Raw genomic sequence first — 21277 nt, forward strand, 5'->3', positions numbered from 1 at the left:
TAGGATTGTCTTTGATTTCATTTTAATCATTAAGCCCCAATTTTGGGCATAAATATGGTTGCTTTTTGGCTTCACAAATAGGATGATGATGATGATGATGATGATGATGATTCAAAAGAGGCCTAATTTCTCTGAGGAGGCAAAGTTGTCCTCCACCTTGACATTTTGCGGCTCGCAGTGACAGAGATCCCACATGATCCTGATCATAGACAAATACATGAACTGCAGAAATTTCTGCCTCCTTTTTCTTTTTGGTTGGAATTTTCCAATATCCCTAGTATGTGTGCACAGGACAGAAAGATTCACTCCCATCCCTTGAACTACAAAAGCATTTCCACCACATACATCACTCGTTGTAATGGAGTAAGATCTGCATGGAGTCATTCTGCATACTGAAAAGTACTATAAGTGTTATGATAACTAATCACCATTATTATTAGCATTAAAAAAATGCTCCATGTTAAATTGCTACTTGTTAGGCAATTGCATCATGGGTTACATGGTTACTGGTGTTTAAGGTTCGTAAGTAATATTGATCCCTCCACACAAAATCCAAATATTGTTAACATTGATTTAGATTTTGCATGTGTTGAAAAAAATATTCCTTCTGTGCTTTCCCTTCAGCTGTCTGCAGAACCAGAAAACATTTTGTAAACATCCATTTTGCAATAATGAGTCAGGCTGGATTCAACTGGTGATTGTAGGTTTTTTCCAAAACTATTAGGTTCAATCCTTCTGCAGCCAAAAACATTTCTGATGTCATTATTAATTGCCCAGATTTATGCTTTGGAAAGACACAAACCAATGAACATCCCCTTTATTACACTTTCTCCTTCCTCTCATTATTTCCTTTTAAATAAAGGCGAAGGAAGCGGGGGAAGCCTGACAACCACACTGAAGTCGAATTAAACATCTGTTTGTAAAACAAATCACAATGCCACTGACAGCTGTGGTGGAATGGCAAATGTTCCACAGCTGTCAGGCTCCTAAATTAACCATGATTTTCATTTACAAACAGCAAATAACTAGGAAATGATGGAACCCTCTCAGCCTTTGCCTTTTCACTGCTTGCAATGCAGAGGAGTGAAGGATTCATTCGATAATGGATCAGAAAGGACAGATCTTTAAAGGCCAAAGCCTGTTTCCATTAAAATCAACTTAAGACACCCTTCCGTGGGATTGAGTTTATAAATCAGATCTTAGTATTTCATAATTCAGGGAAATTATCTTATTCTTTCACATTGATTCCCTGTTATTTTCCTTCTTCTGGATATTTCAAGACCGAGGCAAGTATACCGTATATACTCAAGTATAAGCCAACCCAAATATAAGCCAAGGTAATTTTACCACAAAAAACTGCGAAAATTTATTGACTCGAGTATAAGCCAGTTCACCACACCACAAACCTGGTGGTGGCGGCAGCAGCGGAGGATGAACAAGCAGCCCAAAAGGGCTGCTTTCGGGCTGCTCATTCCTCCACCGCCAACAGCAGCAAAGGCGGCAGAGGAGGAAGGAGCAGCCCGAAAGGATGCTCACTCGAGTATAAGCCGAGGGGGGCTTCTTCAGCATAAAAAATGTGCTGAAAAAGTTGGTTTATACTTGAGTATATACGGTAATTCTCCAACTCTTGGGATATCCCCCTAACAGCTGGTTTATATGCCAATCTATGGGGCTTGGCATCTCTGTGGTGATGCGCGCACACACACCCCAGCCAGCCATATCGTGTAACAGAACTCACCATGTGACTTCTGAACAGCATGTTGCTTGTATCCTTGCTCCAACCCAGTCAGTGATGGCCTTATTGAAACTAAAGAAACTCACAACTCATGTGATTCATTCTGTTCAATGATATGCCCAGGGATGAGACACAAGTTACAGTTATGTATTAACCCTATGGTTAATACACCGAAAGTGATACTCTGCAGTAAATTCTTACAATTCATGGGTATGCACCCTAGTGCCGTGCCAAACATTTCTTCATTTTTCCCCAACCATTCTCCCATTGGTTAATGGGAGGAAAGTAAATTGCAAATTTGAAAATTACTGAAGGGCAGGCAAAATATTGTGGTAAAATATTAGTTAATGAATGGCCATTTTTTCCTTGTTGTGCTTACCTTACTTTCAAGCTAGCTGGGGGGCGTTTGTGAGCAGTGCTTTCCTTCTAGAAAAAAAAGGTGCCGATACTCATTGTGAAGTTGTTACAGTAAGAGTCACACTTTTAACCAGTGCTTTTCTTCTAGAAATAAAGGTTGCAGTACTGCGTCCCCTTGAGTGTCCTCAGAAAAAAAGCACTGTTTGTGAGCATCTTTTCTTTCATTCTACAGATCCTGTACTTGGCAGTTTGCATGCTTCAGGCCTCCTGGGTCACTGTACTAGCTGAAAACCCCACCATGTCTTCAGCTGGGCTTTCCTCTAAATGCACAGAAATGTGGGGAGGCTGTCCATTATGTGCCCAATAGCTGTTGCTTGATGTTTTTAAAAAGCAAAGTACTTTCACCTTTGAAAATCATTAGGTAGATGCCAAGAGTGTGGATTTTGATTTTCCTTTAAAAGAAGGGTAAACAAAAGAACTTCCCTTAAAAACAAAATCAGCGAGCATGCCAATCTCAGGCGCTCAGGACCCAACCTCCTCTAGCATTTTATTTAAAGGCCAGGGAGAGACGTCATGAGCTCACTCCTTCATGGGACTTTTTCATATCATGAAGCACAGGCAGCTGAGGAGGCTTCAGAGGGCTGGAGAAAAAATAATGATGAAAAGAAACATACACCACCCTCAGTCACCATACAGTGATACGTAAGCTCAAACCTGCACCCCACTGAACATCGAAAGAAATTCTAAAGTGCTTTGAAATGAGGCAGAAAAATGGAAGCAAACTGTTCACAAATTAGAGACAGGTTTTCCCACAGCACTAATTCAATCAACTAGACTCATATCATCCCTGTCTAAACAGTTAAAATCTGTTAAATTAACTCGGGGGAGGGGGGACTGCAAACATGTAACAATAAATCACAAATGAAAGAAAAGTAGGGTGACATCCCCACTGTTTGTGATCAATTTCTCAGGTTATTCTCCCCCAAACATACATGGATATGTTGGTGTTTTAAATGTATCTAATTAAAGCTGTATAATATTGTACATAATCTGTATAATATAAACAACTGAATCATATTATGTATGTTGCAAAACTGGAAACAGATGTCATAAAAACTTTAACTTCCCAGTTCCTTGAAATAATATTTTCCAACTTAAATCATTAGTAACTTTCCTCCAGAGATGAACAACCCCTGTCACTGATTTCAATATACTTGATGTGTGTACTTTATCATACAGTAATTGTCTTCTCTTCCACACACATAATTTATGGTAATTTATCAGTGGGAACAGTAGTATAAACAGCTAGAATTTGAATGAGATGACTCTTAGTGTTGTTGGCAGCTAGGTTTATTTTTTGGTGCAGAGATTCTGAACAGCTGTGTTCCAAAATTACAGCAACTTGCATGTGAAATCATAATTACACAGATGTCACTATAATGAAGCACAGGATTTAGGGATAGGAGGAGGTCCATCTTGGGATATATTTATGTGACTGACACTTGTGATACTGAACTTCAGTAAGGCTTTAGACAAAATCCCCCATAATCTTCTTGCAGAGAAGCTGGTAAAATGTGGATTCGATGAGGCAACTCTTAGGTGGATTTGACTGACCGAACCCAAAGAGTGTTCACAAATGATTCTTCATCAACCTGGAATAAGGTGACAATTGGAATGCCACAAGGATCTGTCCTGGGCTCATTGTTGTTCTGTGTCTTTATAAACAACTTGGATGCCCATTCAATTTGCAGATGACACCAAACTGGGAGGGGTAGCTAATGCCACAAATGACAGAATTGTGATTAATGGACACACTCGGGAAGTGGTGGACTCTCCTTCCTTGGATGTTTTTAAGCAGTGGTTGGATGGCCATCTGTCATGGATGCTTTAGCTGAGATTCCTGCATTGCAGGGGGTTGGACTCGATGACCCTCAGGGTCTCTTTCAACTCTAACACTTCTATGATTCTATGAAGAATCTGCCATGTTTCAGAAGTGGCTGAAATGCACACATTATACACACGGATACCAGCAGTTTTTTAACAGGATTATTAAGGAGCATAAAGGATATCTGCAAAATCATTAGATCAGGGGTGGGGAATGGAGGCTTATAATTTGGACAAGAAAATTGGCTTCCAGGTGGAAAAATCCAAACTAGAAACAGAACTGTTAGAACCCAAAACTAAGATTTTGTCAAAAATGTATAACTTGCTGTTGAAATGGAACACTCAGGATGAGTCAGTTAAATGTGCTATGATTAAATGGGCACAAGATGTTGGACATAACATTATGTTTGCTGACTGGGAACAGTTGTGGACCACAGGTATGAAATTTACGGCATGCAATGCCTTAAAAGAAAATATTATGAAAATGATATACAGGTGGTACATGACCCCAGTCAAGCTTGCAAAAATTTACCATTTGCCCGATAATAAATGTTGGAAATGTAAAGAAAATGAAGGTACATTTTTTCACCTTTGGTGGACGTGCCCTAGGATTAAGGCTTTCTGGGAAATGATTTATAATGAATTGAAAAAGGTATTTAAATATACCTTTGTGAAGAAACCAGAGGCCTTTCTCTTGGGCGTGGTCGGCCAATTGGTGTTAAAAAAGGATAGAACTTTCTTTATGTATGCTACAACAGCAGCAAGAATACTCATCGCAAAGTATTGGAAGACGCAAGATCTACCCACTCTGGAAGAATGGCAGACGAAGTTGATTGACTTTATGGGATTGGCAGAAATGACTGGCAGAATCCGTGACCAGGGAGAAGAGTCGGCAGAAGAAGAATGGAAGAAATTCAAGGATTATTTACAAAAACACTGCAATATTAATGAATGTTGAGTGATGTTGGATTGAAATTAAGTGGTTTCTAGCTGTAATGGTACAAAAGAATATGAAAAAATGGTTCTTCTTTCTTTGTATATAAGTAAAAGTTTAAGCTACAATAATTTAAGAAGATGGATAGAAAATAAGGGGTTTTTTAGCTGTAATGCTATGAGATAAGGATTTGCTGGATAAACAATTTGAACTGGAATACAAGAAGGGGAGGCATGAGGAGGTCAGGGAAATATGTTATTGAAAAATAAGTTATGAACTTTATGTGTTTTTATTATTATTATTTTTATTTTTTTCTTTGTTTGTATAAAATGGAAAATTCTAATAAATATCTTATATATAAAAAAAAAATAGATCAGGGGTGGGGAACCTAATTGCATCAGTTTACTTTCTATCCCCTCCACAGGGCTGGCCCAATACCGTTTACCACTTGAGGCAAAACGGAAAATGGTGCTGCCTCTGCTGCCACCTGAGATGACTCAAGGTGAAGCCCCAGCAAGCTGAAGTGGTGAGAGAGGAGCAAGGAGACCAGAGAGGAAAAGGCAGCAGGAGGGGGACCATCTCCTCCCCAGGGGGTGACTGGGATGGCAGCAGCAGCAGCTCCTATCCTCACCTTTGAGGAGTGGCAAAGGTGCATGAGGATTCCCCTTTCTTTCCAGTTCTGTTGCCCCTTCCAGCTGTCCTGCCTTCTGAGGGGACAGCCTCAGCAAGGTTAATGGGCAGGCCAGCCCTACCTTCAACATCATACCTATCAGTTCTGGGTTATGGAATGCTGCACCTGTGAAGTGCTTGTCATTGAATACTCAATGTTGATCCAGAGTAGATTCCAATGTATAGTTAGAGTAAAAACTTAAACACGTTGCAGGATTCCCGAAAAACAGAACAGATGCAATTAAATTTCATCCAGCAGAGCTTTATTGCTGCTGAAGGCAAATGAGCATAATGGTCACAAATCCAATACATTCAGGATTAGCACTGTCCATAATAAATCCAGTTGCAGCAGACTTAGCTTATACTCACAATAACTTACAATAAGTCCAAACCTTAACACTATAGCATACTATGTACAGAACACCACACCAGAAGGAAAAAGAGATAGAAAGAGAAAGTGAAACCCAGGCTCCTTCTGGCCTTACAGTGGTACCTCGGGTTACATAGGCTTCAGGTTACATACGCTTCAGGTTACACACTCCACTAACCCAGAAATAGTGCTTCAGGTTAAGAACTTTGCTTCAGGATAAGAACAGAAATCGGGCTCTGGCAGCGTGGCGGCAGCAGGAGGCCCCATTAGCTAAAGTGGTGCTTCAGGTTAAGAACAGTTGCAGGTTAAGAACGGACCTCCGGAACAAATTAAGTACTTAACCTGAGGTACCACTGTACTTTTATAGTTAGCATGACTTTGACAGAAAACAGAACCAGTTTAAGCCAGCTGTACTCAGCTTCTCTGAAGGAATAACCCAAACATCATGAACCTTCTGCTTGTTTCTTTCACACAGAGAAGCTTCCAGAACCCACTTGAATTAATTAGAAAAGGAAATATTTCTACACATCATGAACCTTCTGCTTGTTTCTTTCACACAGAGAAGCTTCCAGAACCCACTTGAATTAATTAGAAAAGGAAAGATTTCTACACATTTTCAAAATGTGGTAGCTAGTGAAAGAGTGATCCTTGAGATGTAAACTAGCCCAAATCAAAAGAAAGGAATATATAGAATCTCTTACATATAAAATGCCAGAGATCCTTAGAACTCCAGAAGATGTACTTTTCACATCCATAGACCCTTCAGGTAAAAGGAAGCTTCAAAATGAAGTATAATCTTTGAGGTCCACAATTCAAACTCACAAAACAGGGGCTCTAAAAATCTTCAAGGCACTAACTCCTAATGTCTGGATTATGTTATGCTAACACCAAAGCCAGTTTTCCAGCTGTACAATTTTCCAAATGAATGGTTTTTTAAAAAACAACAACAACATGTAAATTATGTTCTAAATCTGCCAAATCTCTAATTTGGCAGACTTTATGTCCTTTTCAAGTTGCTCAAACCCTCTAGTGGCTGCTCACATCGAAAAAGAACCATATGAATAAACCATAAGGGGAATGATTTATGCTTAAAAATAACAAATTCCACGCTTTGTCTTAAAAAGAATAAAACATTTCCCTTGCCAGTTCTGCTTGAACACAGTTTCTACCACAAGAAGCTCCCCCCGTCCACACACAAAAAACATATTGTGATGAAGTTATTTGACAGTGTTGCTGCTAGCCAAACAACAAATGCAACCCAGGTCACATATTTCATGGACAGTCGGGACTCAATAGATACAAATAGGAGAAGGAAAGTGAACTGTTGCAAAGTTTCCAACCATTCTGCAAATTTGGCTTATTGTAATGCTCGCATAATCTTGCCTTTCTTTCAGCCTGAAACTAACATTCAGTTTTCAAATAACTTCTAAGTTTCAGTAGAAGAATTTCACTGGGGATAGGAGCACTCAGGGTTGATGTGAGTTGTTTCCATAGCTGAGGGTACAACATCTTCTTTGCATGCAGGTTCAGTTCCTAGCATCTGCAAAGCAGGGCTGGGAAACACGCCTGTCTGAAGCCTTGGACAGGTGCTACTCATCAGTATAGATGGTTGTTGTTTAGTCGTGTCCGACTCTTCATGACCCCATGGACCAGAGCACACCAGGCACTCCTGTCTTCCACTGCCTCCGCAGCTTGGTCAAACTCATGTTCGTAGCTTTGAGAACACTGTCCAACCATCTCGTCCTCTGTTGTCCCCTTCTCCTTGAACCCTCAATCTTTCCCAACATCAGGGGTTTTTCCAGGGAGGCTTCTCTTCTCATGAGGTGGCCAAAGTATTGGAGCCTCAGCTTCAGAATCTGTCCTTCCAGTGAGCACTCAGGGCTGATTTCCTTAAGAATGGATAGGTTTGATCTTCTTGCAGTCCATGGGACTCTCAAGCGTCTCCTCCAGCACCATAATTCAAAAGCATCAGTTCTTCGGTGATCAGCCTTCTTTTATGGTCCAGCTCTCACTTCCATACGTCACTACTGGGGAAACCATAGCTTCAACTATATGGACCTTGTCAGCAAGGTGATGTCTTTGCTGAGCTCAATAGAGGAATATTGTGACTTGGCATAAGGCAGATTCCTACGTTCTTACCTTTTTCTGGCCTATCATTGCTTTCAGCTTCCCAACTTGTAAGGAGGACTGTCTCCCAAAAAGGGGATGGAGAATGAACACATTCCCAACAGCAATGTATCCTTTGAACAGGACATACACCCTGAATGGTCATGTGCTTTCTGACATATGCAAGGCCTCCAAAATAAAAACAGCTAATAGTGTCAACGCTTGTTGAGTGCTTAAGGTAGCAGAATTCCACCCTACGCCTTTCAGAAACAACTGTTTTCATAGCAGGATTGTGGGTGGGGCGTTTTGAGTGCTTCGGGTTTTTTATGGTAGCATTGTAGCTTTCACAGATGTGACAATAGCTGAGAAAATGGTGTCCAACATTTGTGTGCATTTATGTGGGTGGGCGGAGGCGACAGGAGAGTGGAAGGGGGAGGGGAGGCTTTCTGTAAACCCTATAATTTAGATGTGCACAAAGCTTTACATCCTGGTAGGAAAAAAAATGTACATGGTGTTAAGTTTGTGCCAAAAGCAAAAATGATAATTGCTATGTACTGCGCTGCCCCCGCACAACAGTTTAGCACTGTATTATACTGCTAATCATTCTCACTAACAAGTCGCAATGAAGGAAGCTGCTTCCGTTCAACAGGCTTCAGTCTTTTGACTTATACTCAAGAAAACTCATCCTGTTCTCTTTTGACTCAAATTTTTAAATTTTATGCGGCAGCTTTATGTTTCTTCACATTTGTATTACACAGGATGTCGAAAGATTACGACGTTGCCAACCTGCCCCACCATAAGAAACTCCTCCCAGTATTGTGATCCTAGCTTTTGTGGGACTCTGTAGACAACTGATGAAAAATAAATATCATCAATTAGCGTGAATTGAATTTCAAAGCAAATCTGCAGACTTTTCTTCAGGTGATTGGCCAGTTTTAATGTACCACTAGGCTTCTGGAAGAACAATATGGGGAATTTAGGTAAGTGCCTTACATCAAGTCAGACCACCAGTCCATCTATTTCAGGACTGTCAACTCCAGGATTTTAGGATTTCCCAGCCTACCTGGAGATGCCAGAGACTACCGAGCTACGTATTCGTGCTGTGTTCTATGCACCCAGCATATCTAACTGACACTGAGTTGCTTCATAGGCTAGAACAACAGGGATCCATAGCCAGAGTGGATGTTTGTGCTGGTGTGCTAACATTGCACAGTGGACCTAGTTTAAAAGGGAAGCTACACATGTGTAACAGCAGATGCATAATGCCTTTTTTATTGTTTTGCAGCAAGTCTAAACTGGGCCTGGGGAATTTTGAGGGAAGCAAAGAAAGAAAGAAGAAAGAAATTTGAGGTTTCTTAAGAGCAAGTGGTTTCGCGTGCAATTTATTTGAAAGAAATTCAAAGTGGCTAACTATTTTAAAAAAAGAAGTTATAAAACAGAAATCATTTCACAACTCAACCAAATCATAAAGCAAAATATTAGCATACCAGAAGAATCTGCAAAACAGCCTTCAAAATTAAACATAAAAATATCAGCCAAAGTCCAGGGCAATGAGGCACTACCCCAACTCTACAATTCTATGATTCTATGAATTCCCCCTGCCCCTTGTAGGAAGTCTGGAGAAGCTCTTGCACTATGTACGTAAAAAGGGTTTCCATTTCTGCAATGAATGTACATCTAACCACCAACATATATATATTCTGAGCATCACACCAGGAAAAAATAATGCACAAATAGTGCTGAAGATGTTAAAAGTGGTGCAAACAGCCAGCAATCTTGTGCAGCTGAAATCTTGGCATGCAAGCACTGGCTTTTCAAGACAATGCAATGCTCATCCATTTTACATGTGTGGAAATTGATTGGAAAAGCAGGCTACGTCAGTCATTCTGTGGGCTTCCTGTGGATACCCAAAAATGCATGGTGGAAATACAGAGGACTGTGAAAACAAAGAGGCACTGCCTCAGGGATTGGTGACTAACAACACGGAGACCAAACTAAGTCTCTCCCCACAAACACCAGTGGTGTTACAGACTGTGGCCCTTCTGTCTTCTCCCTTAAGAGCAATTGATAACCCATGTCTATGTCCAGAATATAAAGCACATGCAGCTTTCTATAAGCACATGATGCTGCTGTTATTTGTTGGTGGAGGTTTTGAAATTTACTGCTGCATTTTGATGGTATAAGGCTTTGATCAGAGCTGTTGGCTGCTGTTTTATATTGGGCTTTTATTGCAAAGTGTTTTAATTTTGTTAATAGCTTTTAAAATTGTTGTTACCCACCCTGGGATTATCAAAGTGGTGAAGGGAAGGATATAAATAATAAATAAAATAAAGGAAACAATATATTGCCTCCAGGCCATTGCCTTTAAAATGACACTTTGTGGAAACCTCACTGCAAATCAGCTGAACAGTTTTAGGGCCTTTCACATAACCATTGAAAATTACAGAGGATAGGGAGGGGGAGCCAGAAACACTGATCTGATTTTCATGTTATGGTAACCCAAACTATAGCTTACCAAGAGCACACGAGTGTGCTGGTTCCCAGAAAGCAGCTTACACTCACTTTGCTCCTGCCGCCAACCCAGTGATTTTAGATCAGGGCTCCATGACAACTAAGCCAAGGTTTTGTTTAGTGTGTCATCTGAACATGGGATTGTGGTGAAGTTCTTGCCTCCTTAACCATCATCTACCAAGGCAAGAACAACATTAACTGATAAATCACTGATCATGGATGGCATCCACCTGAGATGTTATGTGGGTGAATGCCACCAATGTTGACTATTCTAAGTGAGAAAACATCCCTCTGCCTGGAATAGGGAACACAACGTCAGTTTTTGGGACTGTCTCCCCCTTCCTAAATTTTATTCTGCTCCCAAGGAAGAGCTATAGCTCACAATATATAAAGTAACTAATTACACAATAAATAGCTGATATTATCTGTAGTTGTCCATTCCCCCGTCCCTATCTAACGTTTTTTCAAGACCTGTAAATGCTTTGTGAACCACCTCTTGTCCATCATTGAAGATCTGCTCACAATTGGTAGCCTGGTAGTCTGGTGTGTTCTGCCTCTGATCATGCTATCCAGTTGCCAATGGAAGTAAAGGGAAGAGACTTTCCTAAAGATGACCTGTACCATGAGAGTCTTGCAAGGGGAGTCTCCCATACTGCTGACTGGCAAGCAGGCCTGGTTCAACGATACCCTCACCCTAGCAACTGACCTTCCTGTGGTAATTTTCTCATACCTAGAACATCTTGCATGAGTCAGGGCCGTCATGAAGTGAGTCTCTCTGTTCCTATGGTCAACTACCAATGGTGTGAAGAGTAGACAGGAAAGTCCAATATGTTATGGCTCCAACTCACTTAGTTCAACTAAGTGATATGTTTGGGGCTGATGGTAATTGAAAACTCTCCCTGTGGGTGCTGATCCCTGTGATGGGTGTAACATTTAGCCTAGTTATGTTATGGGAGTGAATGACAGAGACAAGAGAGCTGATAGTAGGTATCCCATGCTGCAATTCTGCCCAGTAACTGACTAGGGCTCAGAGAGGCTTCTGTTATTTAGCCCCAGCCATTTGGTAACAACTGGAATACATGCTGCCAAGATCTTTCCTGTGGTTGTACTAAGAACAAGCAATTTCATCAATGCTGCAAACTCTTCAGCAGGTTTAAAAATCTTGGTCATTTGAATCTGTATTGTGTCTTTAGGGTGTGCCAGCTACCTTGAGTGGCAATGACCAAAAATACATAATTTAAGAAATAAAAGACAAATCTGATGTTATACACACACATTTGCACACTCCGCCATGCTGTTGGCTCATATACGTGAGACATGAAAAAGCACCACAACTTAATAAAGTACGCTATATTCAGCAAGGTTTCAACAAAATGTTTGAACCATAAACTGACTTACTTCAAAATCACACAGCCCGTGCCCAAATGAGGTGCCGTCCAAAAGACCTGAATGCGGGTCCTTCTCCTCGGTGTACTCTCAGTAACAGCCACAGGACAATTACTCATGAACTGTGTCTCTTCTTCATCTATAATCTAAAGAAACAGAACAAAAATATATTTCATTACAATCATCCATATCATAGTGTCTGAAAAGACTGGATGCTATACAAAATTATACCATATGTATATATGATATAATGATTAGGAATGGGCCATATTAGCCACTAAAAAAATCTTGGTATAACCTCATCCCTTGAAATTCCAGGAGTTGGTTTTCTTTTAAATTCAGGAGAGCCACAGAAAATCCAGCATGTGGGTTGGGGAACTCTGCAAAGACTCTAGGCCTTGACATAAGTTAAATGAGCTATGTTAACCCTGGGTGGAATCCAAGTGATGTCACTGTGCTCACATGATGGCTTTGATCCAGTGACCACATCTACTGATAGAAGAAGACAAAAAGTGGGACCTGCAAGGAGCAGAGAAATCAGAAAAAAAACTTTCCCTTCCTCTTAAGAACCTAAGAAGAGCCCACTGGATCATGCCAAAGTCACATCTATTCCAGCATCTTGCTCACACTGGCCAACCAAATGTCCATGGGAAGCCCACAAACAGACCTGGAGGACAGCAGCAGTCTCCCCACCTGCAATTTCCAGCAATTTGTATTTTAGAGGCATACCACTCCAACAGTAGAAGTAGAACACAGCTATCAGTGGGCATGTTCACTGGAATGAAATCTGTTCTGTGAATGCAAAGGCAGAAGTAGCATTCCACCTCCTGAGGCCAGAATATAGGGCCTGACTTTGGGGGTTCCCAGGATTTTAGAATGATGTCCTCTTTCTGATCGATGGCCAGCCTTTGGGTAACTCCCCATCCCAACTGAGAAAGAATCAAATCAAAGTGACCCACTCCCCTTTTTATACCAGTGATACTCCAGTGGAAAATGCCTAAAATCTACTGCAATTTTGGGGGAAGATAGTAGGACAAAAAATGGTTTTCTACACTTATGCAAGTATACATTTATGTGAAACACAAATAATAAATAGAACTAGGTTTATTTTCTCCTATATGTTGATTTAGACAAGACAGTTGTTTTGTTTACATCACAGGTGATTTTCAAATATCAGCTGTGCTAGGCAGAAGAAGAGAAAATAAAACCAAGTAAGGAGAAAGGGGAAAATAAGAAACAATCACCACCTATATAAATAGTAGGTACAGAAAAGCTGGTCTTTAATGTGCCATTGATTTAAGACTAAGTTCACCTTGATAATTACAGGAAGAAAATAATAAAGCATATATTGCTTCGGCTATTATGTGGCAAGAATAGTAGCATGGCAGAGGAGTAATGTTTCATCAAACTGCACCATAAAATTCTACTAAATTCAAGGTCTTATAATAGCACCAATAAGATATAAATCATATTATCATCCCTCTTGGAACCCTTGGCTTCCAGATATCAGTGTCTGGGTCAAGGTATATAAATCCTCCTTCATTCTTAAGGCTGAATGGAGGGGAAACAAGAGGGAGAAGTGAAGAAAAAGAATGCCAGGCTAGCTCACCTTGAGCCAAAGGAACAGGTCAGCTTACATTCACCATGAATACAAGATCTAACAGAGATTTTCAGCTTCTGAAACTCTGGGACTATAGAAAGTAGTTTCCATACGTTTCTTCAATACACCTGTGTTGTCTGAAATGCACTTATCTTTATTTGCCTATTGATTCTAATATTTATATCCCACTGTTGGACATGAATTTCAAGGTGACTAACAATCAACATCAATCAAACCATTTTATGTTTATTTTACAATAAAGACAGCAATAATAATACAGCAAGAAGCAACTTAAAAGCAAGGAAAATCAGATGAGCAAGAGCAATACAACAAAGATAGAAACAAAAGAGCCCAGCACACATCCTGAAAAAATGAAAAGGAAACACTGTAGAAAAGCCCAAGAGAACAGGATGGATCCTGCACATCACCAAAAATATAGCAATGGAGGTGTCAAATCTATGGCACCCTTGCGCTTAGGGATGGAGGGCCATATTTTGGATGCCACCCCTTCCTCTCCCTAATCCAGCGATTCTCAACCTGTGGGTCCTCAGATGTTGTTGGACTACAACTCCCATCATCTCTGAGCTTTGGCTTTGCTAGCTAGGGATGATAGGAGTTGTAGTCCAACAATATCTGAGGACCCACAGGTTGAGAACCTAATCTCTGATGATGGGGCTACATGGGGAACCGACTGCCAGTCAAGGCCATGCTGCAAAAGGTCATTCTTCAGTTAACCCCATCCCAGGCCATTTGGAGCTAGCTGTGTTATGGGTTGTGTTATGAAAGTGAAATTAGTCCCAGCATTTGGCAACAAGGGTCTTTCACCATCCCTCATCATTGTTCACGTCCATTATATATCTATATAGTGGTACCTCAGTTTAAAAACAGTCCTGTTTATGAACAATTTGGTTTACGAACTCCACAAAACCAGAAGTAGTGCCCTGGTTTGTGAACTTTACCTTGGTCTAAGAACGGAATCCAAATGATGGAAGGGCACTGGCAGTGGGAGGTCTCATTAAGGAAAGCACGCCTCGCTTTAAGAATGGTTTTAGTTTAAGAATGGACTTCTGGAACAGATTAAGTTCGTAAACTGAGGTACCACTGTTTGCTTCCATAGCATGAAGAAACTTTATTCTGGAAACAACCTAAATGGAATCTGGGAAGTCACACGGCCTTCGTTTCCATCTGCAGAATGGGGATAATACTGATCTGTCTTGAAGAGTTGTCATAAAGACTACTGAGATAAAATGGGAAATATTATTGCACTTCCCACTGCCAACAACAGCCATGGTGTGTGTGTGTGTGTGTGTGTGTGTGTGTGTATGCATGTATTTCTGTACAGAACAGCTGCCTTGGATTACAAATAAAACAGATACTTTTTCTTTATGTTGATGGGCACAGATGTAGTTTTGAGCTTCACAGATTTACTCTTCAGGAAGAATAAGACAGCCCAAGAGACCAATAAACCATCTATTTTGGCTGATGTAGAAACACATACTCAGTCTCTGCATGGCAAATTTCTTTTGGAAAATCTCATGGTTTACATTGAAGTGCTTGCAGGAACAAAAAGGCCACATGTTCAAATTAATGGAATGACCCCCAGAACATTTTTAAAAGGCTCCTGTGCAGTCTCATGCACTAACTTTATGCCTCTTAAATATCACTTGACTGAAAGGAAATACATTCCTGGTAGCTTCATCCCATTTTCTTTTGCCCTTTGTGTTCTGTATAAAAAGGACTGGGATGATGAGTTCCTGCCTCTCAGTGCTCACTGCCTCCCAGAGGAGGAAAAATGTTTTCTTTACGCATTTTCTCAAGTTATTTTAAGATGCAATGCTGGATTATGAAAGTTTGAAACAGAGTCAATGTTTTGCTTAATGGACAGATGCTTGTCCACTCAAAATTTATTTTAGAGTGCTTTGAAGAAGGTTGAGATACCATACTGATTCTTACAAGATATTGTTTGTTTTGCCTTTTCTCCCTCTTGCTGAAAGGGGATTTGTGAAAGACAGAGTCCACTTACAGAACTGTGACTTTAGATTCCAAAAAAGTTCCCAACTTGTACTGACTTTTAAAACTCAGATATTAATCAAGACACACACACACACAGAGAGAGAGAGAGAGAGAGAGAGAGAGAGACCCTATACAGTATTTCATGTCAAAGAGAAACACATATTCAGGCAAGGTAACACTAAAAGCATTTCAAATTATTATGTACCTAATGTAGTTTTATGAATTCTGTGATAGTTCTGCATCTGCTTTAGATGCCCATACTTATTTAATACATAGTCTCATTATGTAAAGTATGGTAATTCAGATTTTGATTACCCATAATCACTGTCTATTTCCTTTGTAACTACACATAAATGTATCCAGCATTCTTATTTAACAGAGCATCTGATTGCCCAAGCATTATGGAAAATGTTATTAATTGTATATTCAAGGCGTAATTTTATATACAAGGAATTATTTCATCATTTTGCCATTAGAGTTACTTTTCTCAGCCTGAGCTATTGCAATGTGGTACAGCAATTTGAACATCCCGAGGCAATGTATGGTATGTTTAATGCACAAAAAGGCTAAGTCAGTAAGGGAAAGGTTGCTCACCTGATTTTGGGGGAGCCCCCTTTCCCTCACAGCCCACCCCATTCAGGAGAGTCCTCCAAATCTGAGGGGAGCCTTTTCCATGGGCTGATGGGGCTGCCAGGGAGAGGAGGAAGCAGGAAAGTCAACTTCTGTTGCTGTCATTTTTTGCATATTTCTCTGGATTCAATCTACTAATAAGATGCCTTTTGTGTTTTAAACTCGTATTTTTATGCTGTAAAAACGTCCTGAGATCTTCGGATGAAGGGTGGTATAAAAATTTAAAATAATAATAATAGTAATTTGTTGTTGTTGTTACTGTTGCTGTTGCTAAAAAAATAGATCAGGGTCCCCAACCTGCAACTCTGGAGGTCTAAAGGAACTGTTACGGGCACCACAAAATACTTATTTTACAGAAGAAAATTTGGTCAGGCCCTCCCAAATGCCAAGCAAAAAACTGTATGTACTCCCTGCAAACAAATGAAACATGGACTAAAAAGAGTCCAGCTCCCGAAGGACTTCCGGGTTAGCGCGAACGGCTAATGGCGGATTCCCTCCGAGCTCCGGAGGGAATCGGCTCTTCAGGAGTTGGGTCTTGCCGCTGCGGCGACGCGGGGACCCTTAGAAATCACTGGCGCGGAAGCCTGTGAACCTGGTGACTCGGCGGGCACCATTTGCGCCCCCCCGACCTGTGAAGAAGCCTTTTTAAAGGCTTCGGAACGGGGGATGGGGTGAGCGGCGCGGTGCTGAGAGTCGACTGCTTCTCCTGGGGAGTGAAGCCGCGAGCCATGGTCGGAGGGCGCTGACTTTTTCCTGTGAACAATCGGACCCTAAAAGTAACAACCCGTGAGTAGTACGGAAATTGGACTTTTTAAGGAAATTTTCTTTGGAATTTGGCACAATCGGGGAAGGCGCAAACAGGAAGTCCGCCTCCCCGCCTTGTAAAAAATCTAAAGCAAGGACTAGTTAACTAAGGTCGAGAGAATTGTTTCTTCTTTAGTGGATAAAAGATATTAATTTCACGATTTGGCGATACAAATATAAGTAACTGAACTGGAGGATAAGAACCAATTTTGAGAGTTGAAGTGCCACCTCCCCCGGACCCGGGAGTGATTCGCGAGAGAGTCTGCTGAGGAGATATAGAGGAGTTTGACAGCTGTCAAAATTATAGAATCATAGAATCATAGAATCATAGAGTTGGAAGAGACCACAAGGGCCATCGAGTCCAACCCCCTGCCAAGCAGGAAACACCATCAGCTGTCAAAAAGGAAAGAGAACTTTGTTTCTGCTGTCTCTGCTGGATACAATTGCTGCAACTTGGTTACATTTTGTTGAAAATAAGTAAGAACTGATACAAATTAACTTGACTTTTGGATTCTAACTGGAAAGAATATTAAGTTACCAAAATCCCTCTAGAGGGGGATTTGGAACACTACAAGAATGGCTGGAAGAGGGAAAATTCAGGCTGGGCTGGACAGAGTATTTGTTCTCCTGGGAAAATTACAAGGCCAAATTGATGTTTTGGCTACAAATGTAACAGCTTTGAACTTAACAGTAAATAACATTACGGAATTTGATAAGGACTTGACTCAGGAAGCCCATGCAGCTGGACAAAAAGAGAATTCTGAGAATCTTGAAAGTGTGGAGAAAGAGACATATGTTGTTTCTGAGGAGAAGGAAGGAGGAGCTGTAAATTTGCAAATGACAAAGGAGAGCCAGAGGCCTGATATCGTGCTCACAAAGGAAAACAAGAAATCAAACCAGAGGCCTGACAGGATGACCATAAGGGAAAATAAGTATTGGATGATGAAATTCTGGTTTGAATTGGTGACTGAAGAATGGAGAGATCTCCTTATGTGGAGACCTGAAGACCTATGGATTACAAATTTGACTAAAGTGGAAGTTGGAGTTTTTGTGACAACTGGACTGTTGGACTTTGCTTTTAACTATGGAGGCCTGGCTGGAAGAAATGTGGACCTTACTGGGACAGAGCTTCTCCGAGATCTGGAGTTTAACATTAAGGACTATCAAAAAAACCGGCAGAGAGGAACTGAGAGAGAATTAAGAGCCTCGGACGTGAGATCTCGAGGCTGACAGAAGACTAAGACTGAAGGATATTTGTTGGGGATCGAAACCGGGAAAGGGGGTGGTGGGGTTTGAGAATCCAAAGGGTGTATAATTATGATCTGTTTTATATCTTTCTTTCTTTTTTGGTTGGTTATTAATACGAAAATTGGGAAATTCGTGGAATGGAATTTGGGTCGACTTTAGAAAAAGGTTTGTGTATTGAGGTATAAATATTGATGTTTATAAGTTAAAATTGGGTTTTTTTAAAAAAAAATGAATTAAATATAAAAAGGTTTAAAAATTGGGGATAGGAACTTGTTGAACTAACAATTTGAATTGGAATACAAGAAAGGGAGGTGTGGGGAAGTCAGGGAAATATGGTACTGAAATTAAGGAATTGTTAACTTCATGTGTTTTTAATTTTCTTCTTTTTTGTTTTTTTTTTTTGCCTTTTTTGATTTTTCTCTTGTATCGAATGTGAAAAATTTTAATAAATATTTCTTTAAAAAAAAAAAGAGTCCAGCTCCCTCCAAAAAAAAAATATGCAGCAGCAGCAACAACAATTTGATTATTTATGCTTTGTCCATCTGGCTGGGTTGCCACCCTGAGTGGCTTCCAACACATATGAAAACATAATAAAATGTCAAACATTAGAAACTTCCCTATAAAGGGATGTGTCAGGGAACTGTCATCTGAGACGAAGGAGGTGAAAGGGCTCATGGAGGGTGAGAGAGACCACTCAGCGGAGGAGGGGACCAGCAGGGGGAGAAGTGGAGTTCCAAGGGAAAGTGAGTCGGAGGGAGAGCTCAGAGATACTTCTAGCGAGAACAGTGGGGGGGTTTTAGGACCTCCCGTAGGAACACCCACTCCTCGGCGGAAACTGTCACGCCGAGAGTCCAGAAGACGTGTTTCCGTTAAGGAGCTTTTATGCTGGAAGAAGTTCCGTAAACGCCCACTGTCCGATTCAACGAGCGATTGATGGAGCCACGCTTAAGGAGCTCCATCACAGACAGAGGTTTGGGAACTTAGCCAAACTCTGAGGGATCAGGATTTTACGCACAAGCAGCTCATCATCCCATCACAGCAATCGGACAGTCCCTGAAAGCAGCTTGTGCAGAGAGGCATCATGAGTGACCCAGCCGGAGCCGGAGGAGCAGGAGGAGCTGGAGAAGGTCCAACTCTGGAAGAAAGGTACAGAATGTTGGAACTCCAGCTAGCAATGCAAACGGCGAGGCTAGAAGAAAGGAGGGCGCAGGATGCAGAAAAGGCAAAAGGCGCTACACTAGCAAGAAAGATGCCAGGAATGGTGCAGAAGTTTGGGGGGGACCCCAGGAACTACCAAGCCTTTAGGACAGAGATGCAGTATGCTCTTGAACTGCAGTTTAATGACTTTCCCGATGAGGCATCACGAGTGGCGTTTGTGATTGGCCATCTCGAAGGAGGGGCGAGAGACTGGGTCAGGCCCCTGATGGCAGGGAATAGTGACATGCTGAAGGACGCGAGGAAGTTTTTTCGCGCCATGGATTTGATGTTTTCCAGCGAGATTGAACAGGGACTGGTACGCAGACAATTGATGGCTTGCAAACAGGGGAGCCGATCGGTTCGTGAGTACTGGACTGAGTTTACAATGTTGATACATAGATTAGGGTGGGACCTATCGGCGGAACCCATTCAAATGCTATTTGAAGAGGGGCTTTCTTCGGCGGTGAAAGACGAACTTTCCCGGGCGCCCAGGGCGGAGTCTATGGACCAGCTGACCAAATCAGCGCTGACCATTGGAGCGCGCCAGGAGGCAAGAGCCTTGGAGAAGCGGGAGGGGAAAGGAGAGCGTTGGAGGGATTTCCGCATTCCAGAGATTCCAGAGCCAAGTTTCCCGCCCGGAGAGCCGATGGAAGTTGGAACAGCGCGCGCGCGCGCAGTTTCAAATCCCAGTGAAGGGAGGAAGAAGGAGGGAAAGAGCGCCAAGAAATGTTACCTCTGCCAGCAGCCAGGTCACTTTGCCAGAGTCTGCCCGCAAAGAAAGGAATGGCAAGGGATGGCGGGGGCTGTTGGGGGAAAGGAGGAGGAAGTCCAGGAGCCAGTAAAAGCCAACGCCTGTCTGCCTCTGTCAGGGCACTGCAGACAGGCCAAGGAGCAGTAAAAGTGCCCACTCCGGAACCTCCAAGACCAGCCCTAGTAATAGAGGTGTTGCTAGAGCTGGCAAACGGATACCCACTAAAGACCAAGGCGCTGTTAGACTCAGGCAGCTCCTGTAATTTTATGAGCAAGGAGTTTGCAGCGGAACACCAGATACAGACACTCCCTTTAAGCAACCCCCTGCAGGTCACCACGATCGATGGGAGGGAGCTGTTGGGGGGAGAAGTTAGCCTACAGACCGTCCCAATGGTTATGAGGGTGGCAAGGCACACCGAAAGGATAGCGTTCAATGTAGCCACCCTGGGAGGGGCGCCAGTCATTTTGGGAATGAGCTGGCTAGCGTTGCATGACCCGCTAGTGGGCTGGCATCAGAGAGTGGTGTCCTTTGGGTCAGGACATTGCCTGGAACACTGCAAAGAGGGAAAGGTGCCAGAAGGGGCAAAAGCCTCCATAGCAGGGACGGAAGTGGCGAACAAAGGGAAGGTGCCCAAACAATACGCTGACCTGAGCAAGGTCTTCAGCGAAAGGGAAGCAGATAAACTACCACCGCATAGAGACTTTGACTGCCAGATTAACCTGGTCCCTGGGGCCCAGCTACCCGTGGGCAAGCTGTACGCCATGTCAGACAGGGAAATGCAGGAGTTGAGGGAGTTTATTGACAAAAACCTGAAGAGAGGTTTCATCAGAGAGTCCAGAGCGGTGGGGGGCAGTCCAGTGTTTTTTGTGGACAAAAAAAACACGGATAAACCGAGATTGGTCGTGGACTACCGGGCCCTGAATGCCGTGTCAGAACCAGTGACTTTCCCCATGCCCAGGATTGATGACATTTTGACCAGGGTGAGGAAGGGAAAGATATTCACGAAACTGGACTTGAGAGGAGCGTACAACCTGATACGAATAAAGAAGGGGGATGAATGGAAGACAACGATGTTCACCCCC

The 21277-nt window shown here is 42.0% G+C and overlaps 1 protein-coding gene and 1 long non-coding RNA gene across 3 annotated transcripts in view; one reads left to right on the forward strand and one right to left on the reverse strand.

Annotated features, from left to right (window-relative positions):
• Positions 1–3453, forward strand: part of LOC310756465 — a 214345-nt gene extending 210892 nt beyond the window's left edge. Inside the window, exon 4 of the long non-coding RNA XR_014544894.1 lies at positions 3441–3453. This is a non-coding gene — a long non-coding RNA (uncharacterized lncRNA). The remainder of the gene's footprint in view (positions 1–3440) is intronic.
• The window catches only part of SPON1 (spondin 1), a 271896-nt gene that overhangs the window by 196186 nt on the left and 54433 nt on the right, over positions 1–21277 (reverse strand). For both annotated transcript variants that reach the window (XR_014544399.1, XM_083598432.1), the window contains exon 3: positions 11965–12098. Coding sequence is in view for 1 of the 2 variants with exons in the window: in XM_083598432.1 (XP_083454558.1) it covers positions 11965–12098 (134 nt within the window). In the remaining variant the exon portion in view is untranslated. The remainder of the gene's footprint in view (positions 1–11964; positions 12099–21277) is intronic.

This window comes from Podarcis filfolensis (assembly GCF_964270895.1).
Source record: "Podarcis filfolensis genome assembly, chromosome: 1".
Lineage (NCBI taxonomy): Eukaryota > Metazoa > Chordata > Lepidosauria > Squamata > Lacertidae > Podarcis > Podarcis filfolensis.